This window comes from Hetaerina americana, unplaced genomic scaffold (assembly GCF_022747635.1).
Source record: "Hetaerina americana unplaced genomic scaffold, ioHetAmer1.1.p SCAF_3, whole genome shotgun sequence".
Taxonomy (NCBI): domain Eukaryota; kingdom Metazoa; phylum Arthropoda; class Insecta; order Odonata; family Calopterygidae; genus Hetaerina; species Hetaerina americana.
In genome coordinates, this window is record NW_027286874.1 from 75,352,857 (window position 1) to 75,368,136 (window position 15,280).

Below are 15,280 nucleotides of genomic sequence, written 5' to 3' on the forward strand. Positions count from 1 at the left end.
GTAATGGTTTTTTAACTCGATTGAACAGAAAGAAGTCACAGGGAGCCAAATCAGGTGAATTCGGTGGCTGTTGGATGGTATTTGTTGCATTTTTCGTCAAAAAATTACGAATAATGATAGCACTGTGCGACGGTGCGTGGTGCGATGGTGCAAAATCCACGAGTTTTCTGCCCACATTTCTGGTCTCTTTCGGCGAATTGCTTCACGCAAACGTCTCATAACGCCCAAATAATACTCTTTGTTTACTGTCTGGCCTTCTGGCAAAAATTCATGATGCACTACACCGTTGTAATCCATGAAAACCGTCAGCATTGCCTTCTTTTTTGACTGAAAACGACGTGGTTTTTTTGGTCTCGGCTCATTTGGTGAACGCCATTCACTTGCCTGATGTCTGGATTGCGTGTCGTACTCATAAACCCACGTCTCGTCTCCAGTAATGATCCTTTTGATGAATGTGGGATCGGATTCAGCCTCGCAAATCATGTCTTTTGCGACGTCGACACGGTCTCTTTTTTGCATGAAATTGAGGTCTTTTGGCACCAACTTTGCTGCTACACGACGGAAACCCAAATCATTAACCACAATGTCTTGGGCGGATCCATAGGCAATGTTCAAGTCCTCCGCTATTTCTCTGATGGTTAATTTGCGGTTATTGACCAACATTTCTTTTACTTAATCAATTTTTTCACCGACTTTCGATGTCGATGGTCTGCCACTGCGTTCATCATCTTCGATTGACTCACGACCACTTCTGAACCGCTCGTGCCACTGGTAAACGACCGTTTTTTTTAGAGAATCGTTGCCGAAACACTTTTCCAACATTTCCAACGTCCGTGCGCCACTAAATCCGTTTTTTACGCAAAATTTAATACAAGTTCGTTGTTGCAAATTTAAATCCATTTCTGCAATTGTAAAAAATCGCCAACACACACAGAGATAGATGTACTCTTGGCTACGTAACTTTTGCAAATGTCAAGTTATGACACTAAGATTTAAAGGGAATATCAACAACAGATGTACCAATTTAACAAAAAAAAACAACTCAAATCGGAACGATGGGAGCGCCACACGGTGGTTATTCCGGGAACTTTTTGATCAAGGTAGTAGTTCAATGGACTTAATGCGAGGTTTTATAATGTTTCGTTAACTGAATGTTAACTTTAACTTCCGATTAAAGCCAAAATTGCTGCTGTCCTATCTTGTGTTGATGTATACAAAGAAATGTTAGAGAATATTAATATAGAAAAATGCAAGAATTATTACGACGTTACTTTTAAACGATTTTTACTGTCAGATTTTATTATTTACTTACTATCATTCCATTGTATTTCATTGGTCAATTTCATTCTGAAAATTATTATTGTCTGTATTTAATAAAGTTAATGATTTTTCACTTTGACTAAGGTTCTCTTCCTTAACCACTCATTAAAAACCAACTTGAGGCGTTAACACCAAATTCATTTAAAAAATGCCATTAGTTTAAAGAATAGGTCTCGGTTATAAGTTTGAACTGGGTATGGAATACTGTTCATGACAGCCTCCGGGTGCGTCGTGGATTGCAGAGCATTAGTTTGATTTGCCTCGTCATCCCTACCATCGTGGCTACGCCTATGTCCGGCGGGGGTAGTTTATTTTATATAAGGATACTAAGTCAAGACATGCGTCAAAAAACTATTGTAACAGTTGATTCTATGATTACCATTATGACTGATGTATCACATATTGAAAATCTCTTTGAAAACAATCTGTAGAGGGAAAGTGAAATTGTTGCCCATCATCATCGTTTATCTATCCCAGTGAGCGTATGTTTGCAACTGCCAATCTAGCTAGTTCTACTTAGGTCTATTCCTTACCCTGACGTTTTCCATCACTGCCTTCTCATTTCTTACTCTTGCCTTCCTTTTGCGTTTTTCTGCTCCGATTCTTTCCATTTCCCTCTCCAGTGGACCACTGTGCCTTGGAATATGCTCAATCGATTTTCCTCTCCTTACCCTTGATCTCTGCGTTATACTTCTCCCTTTATTCGCTCTTCCGCAGGCTTTTTTATTCGAGTCCATTGAGTCCACCCGTTTTATATTCATCATTCTTCCTTGGCGCCACACTTCCCATTCCCTTCCGATCATTACTCTGCTACTCTTCGCCGTCCAAGCACCACGCTCATGGGAAAGTGAACCCGGGAATAGTTTTCACAATATTAACCATTGCAAGTTCTTTCTACCGTTAAAAGGAATTGTTTGCTCTCTGTATTCTGTATACTATCCCGCGGTTCTCTATGTCCATCGCTGGTGTTCCTGCCACAAAGGTAATTGGAAAATTGTTTCCACTTGTTCACGTTCCTCCTTCCCTAGTTCTGTATGAGTATTACAGTGGGACCTCGACTTACGAACCGCCCAACGGACGAACTTTTTACATATTTCGTTTTGGCCTCTTGGTACAAACTTATTCTCGAGCTGCGAACTGCGATGCCTCTCCATTGCAGCGTGTAACAAATAGACTGCTTGCGAACGCGAACAACAATGTAGTAAAATTTGTTCATGTTCAATTTGCAGTGATGCCGTTGAGCGCCACACGTGTATTTATGGCTGTGTACTGGGAAGCGTCGCTGTTCACCTCTCGTGCTGCAAGAATATCATATGTACCTGTATATCTCTCTTGTACGTGAACTTACAGTGCCACGCTTTCTCTGGTTTAATGAAAGTTGTAACTTTGTATGCATGCATTGTGCGACCAATTCGTAACGTGTTTGTATTTTTCTTTTTCTATCGAAGGGATAAAACAAAGTATGCGAAGACAACTAACCGAACTAAAGAATCAGTCGTGTGGAAATTGGTTTGAAAGTATTTTTTATACAAAGCATGTAAAACTCGCAACACCGCATCGCATTAATGTAAATATGCAATAAATGTACAGAAATGAATTTATAAATTTGGGAACGGATTAATCATTCTCCCAGACGATAGAATGGAAAACTAGGTTTCGTGAAATTAACTTCGAGATTCGAACGGTGGACAGGAACGAATTATTTTCGCGGAGTCGAGGGTATCACTACACAATTCCCGCTTCTTCTACGATCCACATTTGTTCATTTCAGGTAATTTTTCGTTCTCTTCTTTGAGCTGGCTAGTATTCTCGTCAGTTGTTTTTTCTTCTTGGTTTAAGTCGTTAAAATAACCCTAAAGACCGTACGTACTCTTTGTGGGCCCAGAGTTGAAGACGGTTTAACGTATATATTTAAAATCAAACGAGGAAAGGTTAGGCAACAAAAACACTTCTCTTTTCGTCATGTATCCATCCAAGAAACACCTTTTTATTTTTTTCTTTGCCTACTGTTCGCGAAGGCTGCACTGAAGCATCTCTGCCGCTCTTCTTTATTTTCGCGTCCGCTCTTCACCAGATTTGATCTCTGCGGTTTTAATCACTACACACAGCCTTTGATTTTTGTGTTGTCGTTCATTCTGATTTCCTCCAGGAGACGACGGTGTTATTCTCTGGTGTCATTTTTTATCAAAATCTTTCTTCAGAGGTAAAAATTCAAAAAGGTAGCTTTCTCTCTTTGCTTACTCTTCTCTCGTTTCCATTACTCGCCTGTTACTATGAAAAACAAAATTATGTTCATTTAAATACACTTAAGTTTATATCTTTATTCTTTGTAAGGTGACTCTTGCGAGGGCCACGCATGCAGGAGTCGAAACTGCAGTCTCTGGGCAATGCCGAGATTCTGACCTAACGGCCTCAGAGAATTCTACTCGGATTTTTTATACGAAAACTGGGATTTTTCGAGGCAGTGACATCACATCGGCGACTATATAACCCTTCCTGCATAAAAAACCCTCTCCATGAATAAACTCCACCACTGCTGAGACGTTCGCACGACTCTTTCGAGGACTTGAAAGCCTTCTTTGAAGCTCAACGAACATACCATGTTCGGATCCTGCTTTTGCCGTGTAATGACAGCATTGTACGCTGTACATTTCGTGACATTTTCAAATACCGTTCTTCAACTGAGGTGGAATGGGAGACTCAATCCGATGTGCGTCGTTCAATCACATTTTTTGAGAAAATGAATGCCATTACATGGAGATTAGAGAGAGAGAGAGAGAGAGAGAGAAAATCGAAAAGTCGTGGTCGAATATGTTGTTGACACCCCAGCGAGTAACATGATTGATGGTGCTCGGAATATCTGAGGAATCTATGGTTCGAGCTTTGATCTGCACATACAATTACGCGTTATCGCTGTGCGTAACGCGATCTTCCTTCTTGGATCAGTTTGCGTTCATGGATGTTGCGATCCAGTTCCAATGTTAGGTTGTAGTGCCAGAAGTGGTGCTGCGCTGAGTTTCGGAATGCTATAGTCAGAGAAAGGCGATAAAATATTCGTATCTAACGTGTTAACTACGGAATCGGAATAGCACGTGAATTGGGAAGAACCATGACCACGCTTCTTGGTTGTCGATTGACCAAAATCAACACTCACGACGTAGCTCTTTATGATTGCCGAAACGGCTTTAAATTCAAATGAGCGTAGTGTGCATTCGAACCGCGACTTAGGCGTGGACGTCAGTGCACGACGAATTATTGTAATGGCTGTGGTTATGTGATTGTTGTATCGGCTCGCTGCTCGAGTCCCGTATTCTGTGTGGTTTTTCAATTGCTTTCTACTTCCAGGTAGGGGGTTTAGTCTGAAGAACTTGACCGACCTAAATATGCAGTCCGTCGGAATCCTCACGAAAGAAACATGTTTCTGGCGTGACTCGGTGGTATTTCTTTCATCATGAAGGGAAACGATAATCTGCAAAAATCTGCGTCCAATCACAGCGCATGAAGATGTCGCGCCGCGATGAAACCTAGTCCGTGCAAGAAACAATGTCCGCGTAACTGCCAAGTATAATTTCCTGTCGAGAACGGCTGGACTCCTGGAGCATTCCGTAAGGATAAATTTAATGCTGTTACTTTTTTCCACCTTCTATCTCTTGTCCTCTATTTTTTGTCCTAATTACCAACTAAGGGCTCAAATTGCTCACGCTGGTACTGGCTTGCTACAAACCGCTATAATAATATCACTGACTATTCGTTCAAGGAACTCTTAGTACGAGTGTCAAGTAGGTATATGCTTTATGCAGAACCATTGCATTTCCCTTTCAAAGTGGGTTAGGGCTAATATCCCTCGAACACGGGTGTAATATATATAGTCAGGGAACTCCGGTTCTGAGCGGAGCACTCTAATGACCTTGGACTTGAAATATGAAAGGCTGTTTCTTTAATCATGATTGGCAATGTTTCCCTTCACCATTATGCGACCGTCGGTAAACATCGCCGATTAGAAGAAAAAACTCAACATTTCACTTTCTGATATTTTTATTAATGTAAATTCACGTCGTATGCAGTCTACAGGAAAATATTCTTTTGAATGATGTTGATGTTGCGCCGTTTATAGAAATATGGGTCTGTGGATTGGATAAAGAAACGAACAAAAATGTAACTAATTTAGCCTAAACTGATTCACTTGATTGCGAAGGAACTCGGAAGACATTATTCGAACCGAAAAAAAACGACTGTTACGTTCCTTAAAGAAAAAGGAACCAGTTAGAATGTGATCACGAACTTTGATAAGCTCATTCATGCAGTGATTGGATCGAGAAACATTTTTTTTGAATAATGAGATTATGAGTCGTTATTTATTTGGCTATTTGTCAAAAATGTCTCTACAATAAGAAAGTTTATTTAGATTTTTGTTCTCCATTCATTACATTATATATTATATACTATTGTTGACTGCAAACAATTTGTAGACAGCGTATGACATGGACGCCGCTTTTAGTACGTGGAGTGTATGAACAAATTAATGCTTGTTTGAGGCATGAAAAAATGGCTATGCATAAGTTGTGTACTCCTCTCCAAGTTATTATACGGAAGCGAAATTTTCACTTCCCCGGAAACTCTTTAACAAACTTCCCGGAACAAATGCATGATGTCTTCTGACTTAACTGTTTAGTGTATATAGTATGCCTGTGTACTGGTTTTCCGTGTTTAAAAATTTGTAATGGGAGAGCGATTTAACAGCTTAATTCACCAATCGCATTAGCCGGGGAAAAACATATACTTTAGTGCGTATATTGATTGCCCTGCGAGCCGCAATATGAATGTGCGGTAGGGGGTGTTGAGTCAACGGTCATTTAGAGTAATTTTCATTCATTTTTCATGGGTTTCAGACAACATTTTATAAAATGAGTGCTTAAAGGTTTTGTTTTCTGCTTTTGTGATCACGAATTGTTCCAAGGGAAAAGGATTACTTACATGAGTTTGTGTGGAAATAAATTTCCCTTCCTATTCTCGCCCATCAATAAGAGTATATGTTTGAGTAAACAATTGAACAATGTCACAGTTATTTGATGGAGTGTGTTTTAAATTAGAATTGATTCCTCGATGCTCTTGCGTGGGCTGTTTTCGAGGGCTTCTGCCTGCTTTACTTACCAGTACGAGTCTCGTGGTTTTTAATGATTTGATCCCTAAGCGGGTTTAGTTCTTGAAGTGGGCCCAGCTCGTCCTTGCTAGGGTTGCGCGTCCCGTGTCTCGCCAGCATCCAGACTTGCGCCGGCTCACATCCTGGAAAGACAAAATAAGTATGTTAGAAAAGGATAACTCTCTCTCTCCTCGTTGTTTACATATACTAGTCTAGATCCTGGCAACGGAAGGAGGGAGGGAATGCTTCCTTTCCCCCTCCTCCGTGCCGCTATAATTGGTTTCTTTGGGGTCGAATTTTGATGTAGAAGACAAATCTCCTGTAGGGCCTCCTCTATGTGTGTGACGGCGAGAATTACAGTAAGTTCCTTCGGCTGGAACACGGGCAGTTTCTGAGATATTATCTGTCGGCTCACCATAGTGCTTTTTTATTGGCAAATCATGGATTTTACCTCGACGATGCACCACCTCGAAGTCCCACTGCTGCAACTCCAGCGCCCACCTCGCGAGCCTACCCGTAGGTTCCTTGAGATTTCGTAGGTATTGGAGTGCGGAGTGGTCTGTGATCACGAGGAACTTGTAGCCCTCTAAAAAAGGCCTTAGTTTTTTTATGGCCCATAGAATAGCTAACAACTCTCTCTCTGTCGTCGTATAGTTTTTCTCAGCTGATGTGAGAACTCGGCTGACATAAACGATTGGATGTTCTCCGTCCTCATTCACTTGAGAAAGAACACCTCCAATTGCTTCACTACTCGCATCAGTTTGTACAATGAAGGGTTTAGAGAAGTCCGGCCTTGCCAAGACCGGGGCTTCCGTAATGGCCCTTTTGTATGTCTCAAACGCTTTCTGCTGTTCCTCTGTCCATTCCCACTCTTGACCTTTGTGCAATAACTTGACCAGTGGAAGCTTGATTTCCGAATCGTCCTTTATGAACCGAGCGTACCATCCAATCATACCAAGAAATCGTCTTAGTTGTTTGAGGTTAGATGGTGCTGGATAATTCACGACTGGAGCTATCTTTTCCGGATCTGGTCTAAGTCCCTCTGCGTCTAACAGATATCCAAGATATGCAGCCCTGGTACAACAAAACTCGCTCTTCTCCTTATTGATTACTAGCCCTGCCGTCACACTCGCTAAACTCACTCTAGGCGTGGACTCCACGCCGACTCCCCCTCCCTGAACCGGACACAGCCTATCAGGTTTGTCCTCAATGGTTACAGGGTATGTCACACTCTCACTCGACTCATTCCTGCCCGTCCCTTTGTTGGAACACAACCGATCCAGAGTGAACAGTACTTGAGGCAATTTCTCATAATCGCTCTCCTGTTCTGATTTCCGGCCCGCGTGAAGCGACTGGGCAGAATCTACATTCCACGCATGTCTCGGCGGGCTTTGTGGCACCGACGAGATGCTCTGAGGCCTCTCACTCATTCTCTCACTCTCTGCTTGCTTTGGCGGCTGGAGACAGGCTGGCCTGTTCGATCCTACCAAAGACTTGACCCTTTCGCTTTCTCCCGACCTAACGGATTGGCAGAGCGGAGCTGACTCCGTCGACCAATGCGCCTTCTGCCCCATATGCGGTTGATTTGGTGGGCGGAGACGGGCTGACCCGCTCGGCTCGGCGAAATCAACGGCTGGACAGCAAATATCAGCTTTGCAGTGGAGGTCGGCCGTCCGTCTCGACTGCTCAGCTGGAGAGCTTTTCCTGATAGCTCCATTGCATTGGCCAGATCGATAGAGGTTGGCTGTCCACCTCGATCTGTAGATTTCTTCATCCTTGATCTTTGCCAACGCCTCAGATGGGTGGCGGATGTTGGCTGTCCAACTCGACCCAGGAGCAGATGTTTCATCTGGCCCATCTGAGTTTATCTCCCTTCCTTTCCCTAAACAATCCTTTATTCCACTATTTACATCTCCCTTGATCGAATTTGGTTCGCAGAATTTGGCTGTCCAACTCGGCTTTTCCAAAATCGAATCACCATTTCCTAACCTAATCGACTTATTCCTATGATTATCTAAATCTAATTCAGCCGATTTATGTTCGACGGATTGGTTTGCGGGGAAGCCGCTTAGGCTAGGCGACTCCCCGCTTGTCCGTTTTCCTGCCGAGTAAACAGGTGTTTGCAATTAGGGCAATTAATTGCCAATAAGCCGACCTTGCCGCAAAGTTGGCACTTTTCTTGTGTCCTTCCAGGTCGACTGGGGCAATTGACACTGATATGCCCTCTTGCGCCACAGCTGAAACACTGGACTCTCGGGCACGCATTTGCCCTATGTCCCGACTCTCCGCAGGAATAACAAGCTCCGTCAAAGCCCGGTCCCTGGTCTCTCGCCTGTGAAGGCCTAGACCACGTAGGTCTCGTTATGGCCCTTCCTAACTCATAGCTGATGCTCTGTCTATGTCCATCGTCCCCTGATGCATCGTCCGAGTCATCACTGCTGTCAGTAGATAACGACCCGCTCTTTACCTCCGACTCTGAAGAAGATGACGAAGTGGATGTTATTTCCCTCCGATACTTTTTCTTGGGACCCTTTCTCAAGTTCACTTCCTTATCGTTCTTCTCACTGCCCAATTTTTGTAAAATTCGGCTAATTCCATCCGTTAGGTTGTTGATCATCTCGTTCTGCTGTTGCAATTGACTCCGCAACTCCTTTATTTCCTCAGAGTTGCGGTCGCTCTGTACTGGTATCTCTTTCTGATTTGATTTCGCTTCCGAAGGCAGAATGCGCAGTTTTTCCTTTTCTCTGGTCAAATCTGACGATTCTTTCCTTTCCCCCAGCGGCGGAAAATCATATGAGTCCATCAGCGGCAGTTTGGGCTGAGGGCCCCCCGCTGCGTTTGCTGTAATGGTCCGAATGGGGTTCAGTTCCTCATTAATTTCTCCGTCGCTTGCGGCAACTTTCTCCGTCTCGATGTGCTTCTTTTTATGCCCCTTACTGCATGCTCGTTTCATTTTCCGCCCTGCATCTAGGTCTTCGTCCCAGTTTAAGGCGTATAAAGCTCCTGAGAGGGTTACATCGTCAGGCTGCACATCCTCGTCCAATTCTTTGACCATGGTGTCCCTAACCGTGGCTGTGCCAAAAGAAGCTTAGCCCGCAATAATCGCTCTTTGCGCACTAAGAGTGGCCCTACCAAGGAGTGTCCTTTACTTGACAACTCATTTTCCACCTCTTCTTCACTCATTTGCTTAATTATTTCAAATTCTGCCTTTACCGCTGAATGCCGTAGCAGTGCCCTCATATCTCTCTGATATCTCGCCAAAAATCCAGTGTCACCCTCCATTGTAAATTAGAAAAAAAAATTCTTAACCTATTGAATAATTTAAGGATTTGCCCCACCTAACCTAAAATACGCTTACTGCAAAAATTTAATCCTAATCTAAAGATATTTCCCTATTCTACAGTTATTATAACAAATAGGGTAGAATAAATCAGAATTCTATATTAAAAGCATAACCTAACCTCAAAATTCAAAAATTACAAACTCCACTTCCTCTTTTCAAAGGATCCTCTGCCACTCTGGGGATACGTGGCCACGCACGGAGCTTCCCTCACGCCATTAATAGTAGTTAATCTTAGAAACCGATCGTCCCTCCGCAACTTAACTGGAAACAAGTCGCCTCGGGAATGTTCACAGCTTTCATCCCACCCTCAACGCCAAGCAACCACTCAAAGTAACCGCACAAACCACAATCAAGTACAAAAGATTGAGTAGAAATTATAATATCTTATTTACTGCTTCCCTCACAAAGAATTTTAAATTTTTTTATTTCATGAAAATGTATAGCGAAAAAAAAGGACTAATTTATAAATCAAATAGAAAAATTGTATACCGCTCGCGAAAGAGCTGTACGTAATAACTGGCGCTCGCGCGATGTTAATCACGCATCGTTCCCGCTCACACACACGCTATGCACAGCATGCCGGTATCACTCCGCTGGCTCTCCTTCACACCATTGTTGCCTCGTCAAGGCCGACGCGACGCCATTTTACACTCGCGCCTCATGCGCACTCTCGAAATATAATTGTCACTTTTCTCGCACAACAATAGAAAGGCTGCCCCACGTTGGGCGCCATTTGTGACGCGGTATTTAATTCATAGATAAATTTTCCCCGATACCGCGAGACAAGGGAGGCCGCGACTCTACTTGTTTTGAGGGCGCCAGGCTAGCCGCATGGCTAGCCGCAGAGTCACGCCGCTGGCTGTCACCTGGCCCATCACACTCCTCGTCCCAGGGGAGGGCTCGCTCACCTTTTATGTGCCCCGGGGTGGGCAGCGGCTCTTCAGCTGAAATCACGAGGGACGCTAGGAGGCGCATAAAAATGGACTACGACGAGTAAACTTCACAAGAACTATTTATTATCACAAGAAAAGGTGTGGGCGCTCCCAAGAAAACATGACGCGCGGTGCCGACGCCTGCTGGGCCACGATGTTGGGTGGCCGCTCGGCTGCAGCCGAAGATGGCCGCCTCGCTGTCGACTGCTGGCTCCCGATGTTCCGGTCGGGGCCTGCGGGGGGCCCGGCCCACACGGCGAGGTCGGTTGCTGGCACGCGCACCCCCGGTGTTCGCAGGCTGTCGGTGACTCGACGATGATAGCACACGACCTTCTCTCTCGGACATCTCACAACGAACTCTGCTTCCCACGTGTTGGCCGGCACACTCCGCGCGCGGCGCGCCCCGCTCTTCTTTTTTCTTACATACGTTGTCGGCGCCAACAGATAGCGCCCCGCCGTTCTACGGCTCGCGAGAGGGACGCGCGTATTCGAACTGGGCAAGTGACGCTGCGCCAAGCACAACGTCACAATATATATATATATATATATATACATATTATACATATATATATAGTATATATATATATATATATATATATATATATATATATATATATATATATATATATATATATATATATATACACACACACGAGGGTCATCCGGAAAGTAGTACCCGTTCGTGCCGCATGAAGTGCTGATGACGCGAGTAGCCGCTGGACGAGGTCAGATAGCTTCAGTGGCTTGTCTGCCTTCTCTGAGCCAAGTTGCGTGACGCTAGCATTGCCTGTGTTGTTTCTGTGATTGTTTACAATGTTTAAAAAAATTGAGAACGCCGCCAGTTGTGAAGTGAGGGCAGTGATTAAATTCCTCAATGCAAGAAACGTTCGCCCATGTGATATTCATCGCCAATTAAAGGAGGTGTATGGAGACAATGTAATGGACGAGTCGTCTGTTCGGCGGTGGTGTCGCAACTTCAACATGGGGAGGGGGAACACACACGACGATGAGCGTTCGGAGAGACCGTCTGTCATTACAGACCAACTGGTGAGCTCAGTTGACGAATTCGTGAGGAACGATCGGCGCGTCACAATTGATGACATCTGTGAGCATTTTCCCAATGTTTCTCGAACAATTGTTCATGAAATTGTTAAACACCATCTGCATTATGCAAAAATTTGTGCAAGATGGGTCCCTCGCGTATCTCAATGAGCTGGCGGCGAAGGACTATGCAGCAGGAATACAGAAACTTGTCACACGTTATGACAAATGCCTTAATTTGCTTGGAGATTATGTTGAGAAGTAGTTTAAAGTATCCTCTTTCAAATAAAATTTTTTATGTTTGTTAATATTTACCTTTGTGTCTTTATTTCACGAACGGGTACTACTTTCCGGATGACCCTCGTGTATATATATAATATTGGGACGGCACAATAGAAGACAAATAAAATAGTAACACTGAAAAGGACACTCACACGGTAAATTTTTTAAGCTTTTGGCCTTCCCCGATGCCTCCTGCAAGTAAGACTCGTCTTACTGGAAGAAAGCCTCGGATATATATATATGTACAAACACACATTCCAAAACCTACATCAACCGGTAAATTACTTATGATAATATGTGTACATATATATATATATATATACATATAAATATATATATATATTATATATATATATATAATATATATATATATAATATATATATATATATATATATACACACACAGTATACATGAAAAACCTATACACCACGTAATAATGATCCACTGTAGCTTAAATATAATCATTCTTCTCATTTACCTACTTTATCTCAATGATTCTAAATCTTTAACCTTTTATGGCCTATTTTAACTTCGTTCCATATGCATTATTTTATTATGGCGATGTATAAATTCAGTGGTTTCTGTGATGATACCATGTAACGAAACCGGTCGCTTTCAACAAGGAGCATTTTTTTGTGGAAAGTGCAGTGTCATTTCTGTTTTGCGCCATTAAGCACGTCGTGAATAATTCTTTTCGGGCGGGCTGAGGAAATATTTCTCTCTAGCTCTCCGATTTGGAACATTCAGGTCTTCTCAGTTCAAAATGATACTTCTCCGGCGTCCTGCAATTGAGGGGGGGGGAGTGCGTAACGTCGGTGGTGTTAATATTCTCGGGAAACTGGTCCGTAAATCACCAAGTCAAATGATGCGACGTCTTTTTGTCGTGGGATAGGTAATAAGTGGAAAGCTTATGTGCAAACAAAAGAGTCCGAAGGGCTGGTACTTACGCGGCGGCACTCACCACCTGCCACTCACCTCAAGTTTATTGGAAACTTTTCGTTGGTGCGGAGGGAAAATAATGTAACCTTAAGGTGTAAAGTTAGCGACCGTTTAGTCGATACTGATGGCCGTTATACGCGATGCTTATTTTTAGTCACCGAAATCAGTATGCTCCATATTGGATGAAACTCGGTGATAAGTCTTGGATGAATCCTTTTAAACGATCCAACTCTCCTTTTGCGCAGGCGCATAAGCCTTGTTTTGATTTCGTCGACGGCAGTGTGTTTACGCTTGTGTTCAAATAATCATTTATCAGTCGTCATGTCAGATCTCATCCATAGTTCTGAGTCATGGGAAATGGTTGTTGTATGAGGGACGGTATTAATTGCCAAACGATTAGAATCCCGTAGAGGAAGTTGAACGAATAATTGGATTTTAATGTCGAAATAAAGAAAAAAATTAATTCCAGCATGAATAATATCGATTCCGGCGCAACAATCGGTGGTCTACGGAAACGGCCCAGCTAATCTGTGATTGGTAGTTGGATGCAAGAATCAGATTGAAAATAAGTACGTTGTTTATATCTGTTTCCAGTGCAGTGAAAATTGAATTCCACTCACTTTATTGAACATAATTTTAAATCGATACGATTTTAAGCATCCTGATTTTAACACTGAAATAAACATCGTGTTAAACTGTCTTTAGCGTTGACTACGACGTCGACTTTCTCTCTACCACGCCATCTGACACAATCCCCTGCCATCGCCTGTAATTCCGCCCGTCTTCCCTTAATTGTTCAAATGACTCCACGCCTTTGTCCAACGCATTCCTCCGTACCGTCCATTGCTCGAAAATCAGTGTTGAAGGTCGAAATAACATCCATAAGGGTTTCCTCCTCAACAGTCCTCTTTAAAAAAAAAGAAACTCATTGCGTACGAGGTTGAGATAGGAGGAGCGTACGTATTTCATTCTCAGTCGTGAATTCCTTCTCAAAAGACTTTGAAGACTACTCAGAATGCAGATATTTAACCTTTTCCCGCAAAGTGCTTCTTGTTCAAAGTCTACCTGCATTTCTAAGGGGTCTTACGTGCGTCACGTGACAGTAATCTATGTCATCGACCCCCCTTTTTCGAACCCCTGCGGTATCACATTAAAACGGAAGGGCCAAGACCTTATGCCCTCATCCCCCAATCTGATGCGTCACCTTTCTCCGGCTTTTGCAACATGATAGCGTGGGTGATTTTCACACATGTCTCATTTAAAATTTGAAAGGAATGACGAGATCACCCTTCCCATAAAAAATCCTGCTACTGCATGACTGGGTAACTTTAACTGTGAGTAAAATAATAAACGAAGAGCAGGACGCGGTCGGTTTGGATTATCTAATGCACATAAGAACCTTCCTCTTCATAACTCAATGGATTCTATACTCCTATACAAAGGTCCCCTGCAAGTCACCGCTAGGGGTATACGGCAGGGGGTGTTTCCAAATCAGGCATGCAACACCAAAAATTAGGTTTTTCTTAATTATAAGAAAAATTATGCTTTTTTTATTATTCTTATGCTTTTGACTGCGTAGTCATAAGAATATGGCACTTGAGGCGATATTAAGATGCAAGGCGTGTGGACTCCGGACCAACCTCATGAATTTCTCTTAATTTTCACGTGCATGATATATTTGTAAATCAACTCAAATAATGTAGGTAATTAATGATGATAACTACAAGTGCATGAATTATCTCGGTGAGATATATTTATCTAAGTAAAAGATAGGAGCTTTTAGTAACAAGAAGGGCGATATAATAAGGTTAGATGAGATAATTCTAACATACTACCTGAAGGCTACTTAGAATGAAAAAATATCCCCCCCCCTTCCGCGGTCTGATATAGTTATTTTGATCCCTTAACTTTCTTGAGACAAATGACACATTAAATCCGTCTATTATACACTTAAGCTCTCTAATTTTACTGATCTCTCCTACCGTGGTAAGATTGGGGCTGATAATAATGTTTCAACATCAACGCTAAATGGACATCCTTCCAAAATGTATGCAAAAGTTTTTAATCTTTAATTTCAATATTAAAAGAATCAGATAACAAACGCAGTATTGCTCATCTATCGAAAATAAGGTAAGAGCCGTAACGAATCGTTATTAGTCGAGTGTTGCGGCGTTACTTATTGTTGAACAATTGAGGACTAGGCGTAACGGAGAGAAGATATACTTGAAGTTATCAATCAGTTTAGAAGGAAACGTTGTTCTTCTGCCCCTTTCGCCCTCCAT

General features: G+C 42.7%; 1 protein-coding gene across 1 annotated transcript in view; it reads right to left on the bottom strand.

Moving 5' to 3' along the window:
* Nucleotides 1-15,280, bottom strand: part of Mipp1 (Multiple inositol polyphosphate phosphatase 1) — a 105,448-nt gene that overhangs the window by 9,318 nt on the left and 80,850 nt on the right. The window contains exon 2 of the mRNA XM_071588136.1: nucleotides 6,472-6,603. Coding sequence (XP_071444237.1) covers nucleotides 6,472-6,603 — 132 coding nt within the window. The remainder of the gene's footprint in view (nucleotides 1-6,471; nucleotides 6,604-15,280) is intronic.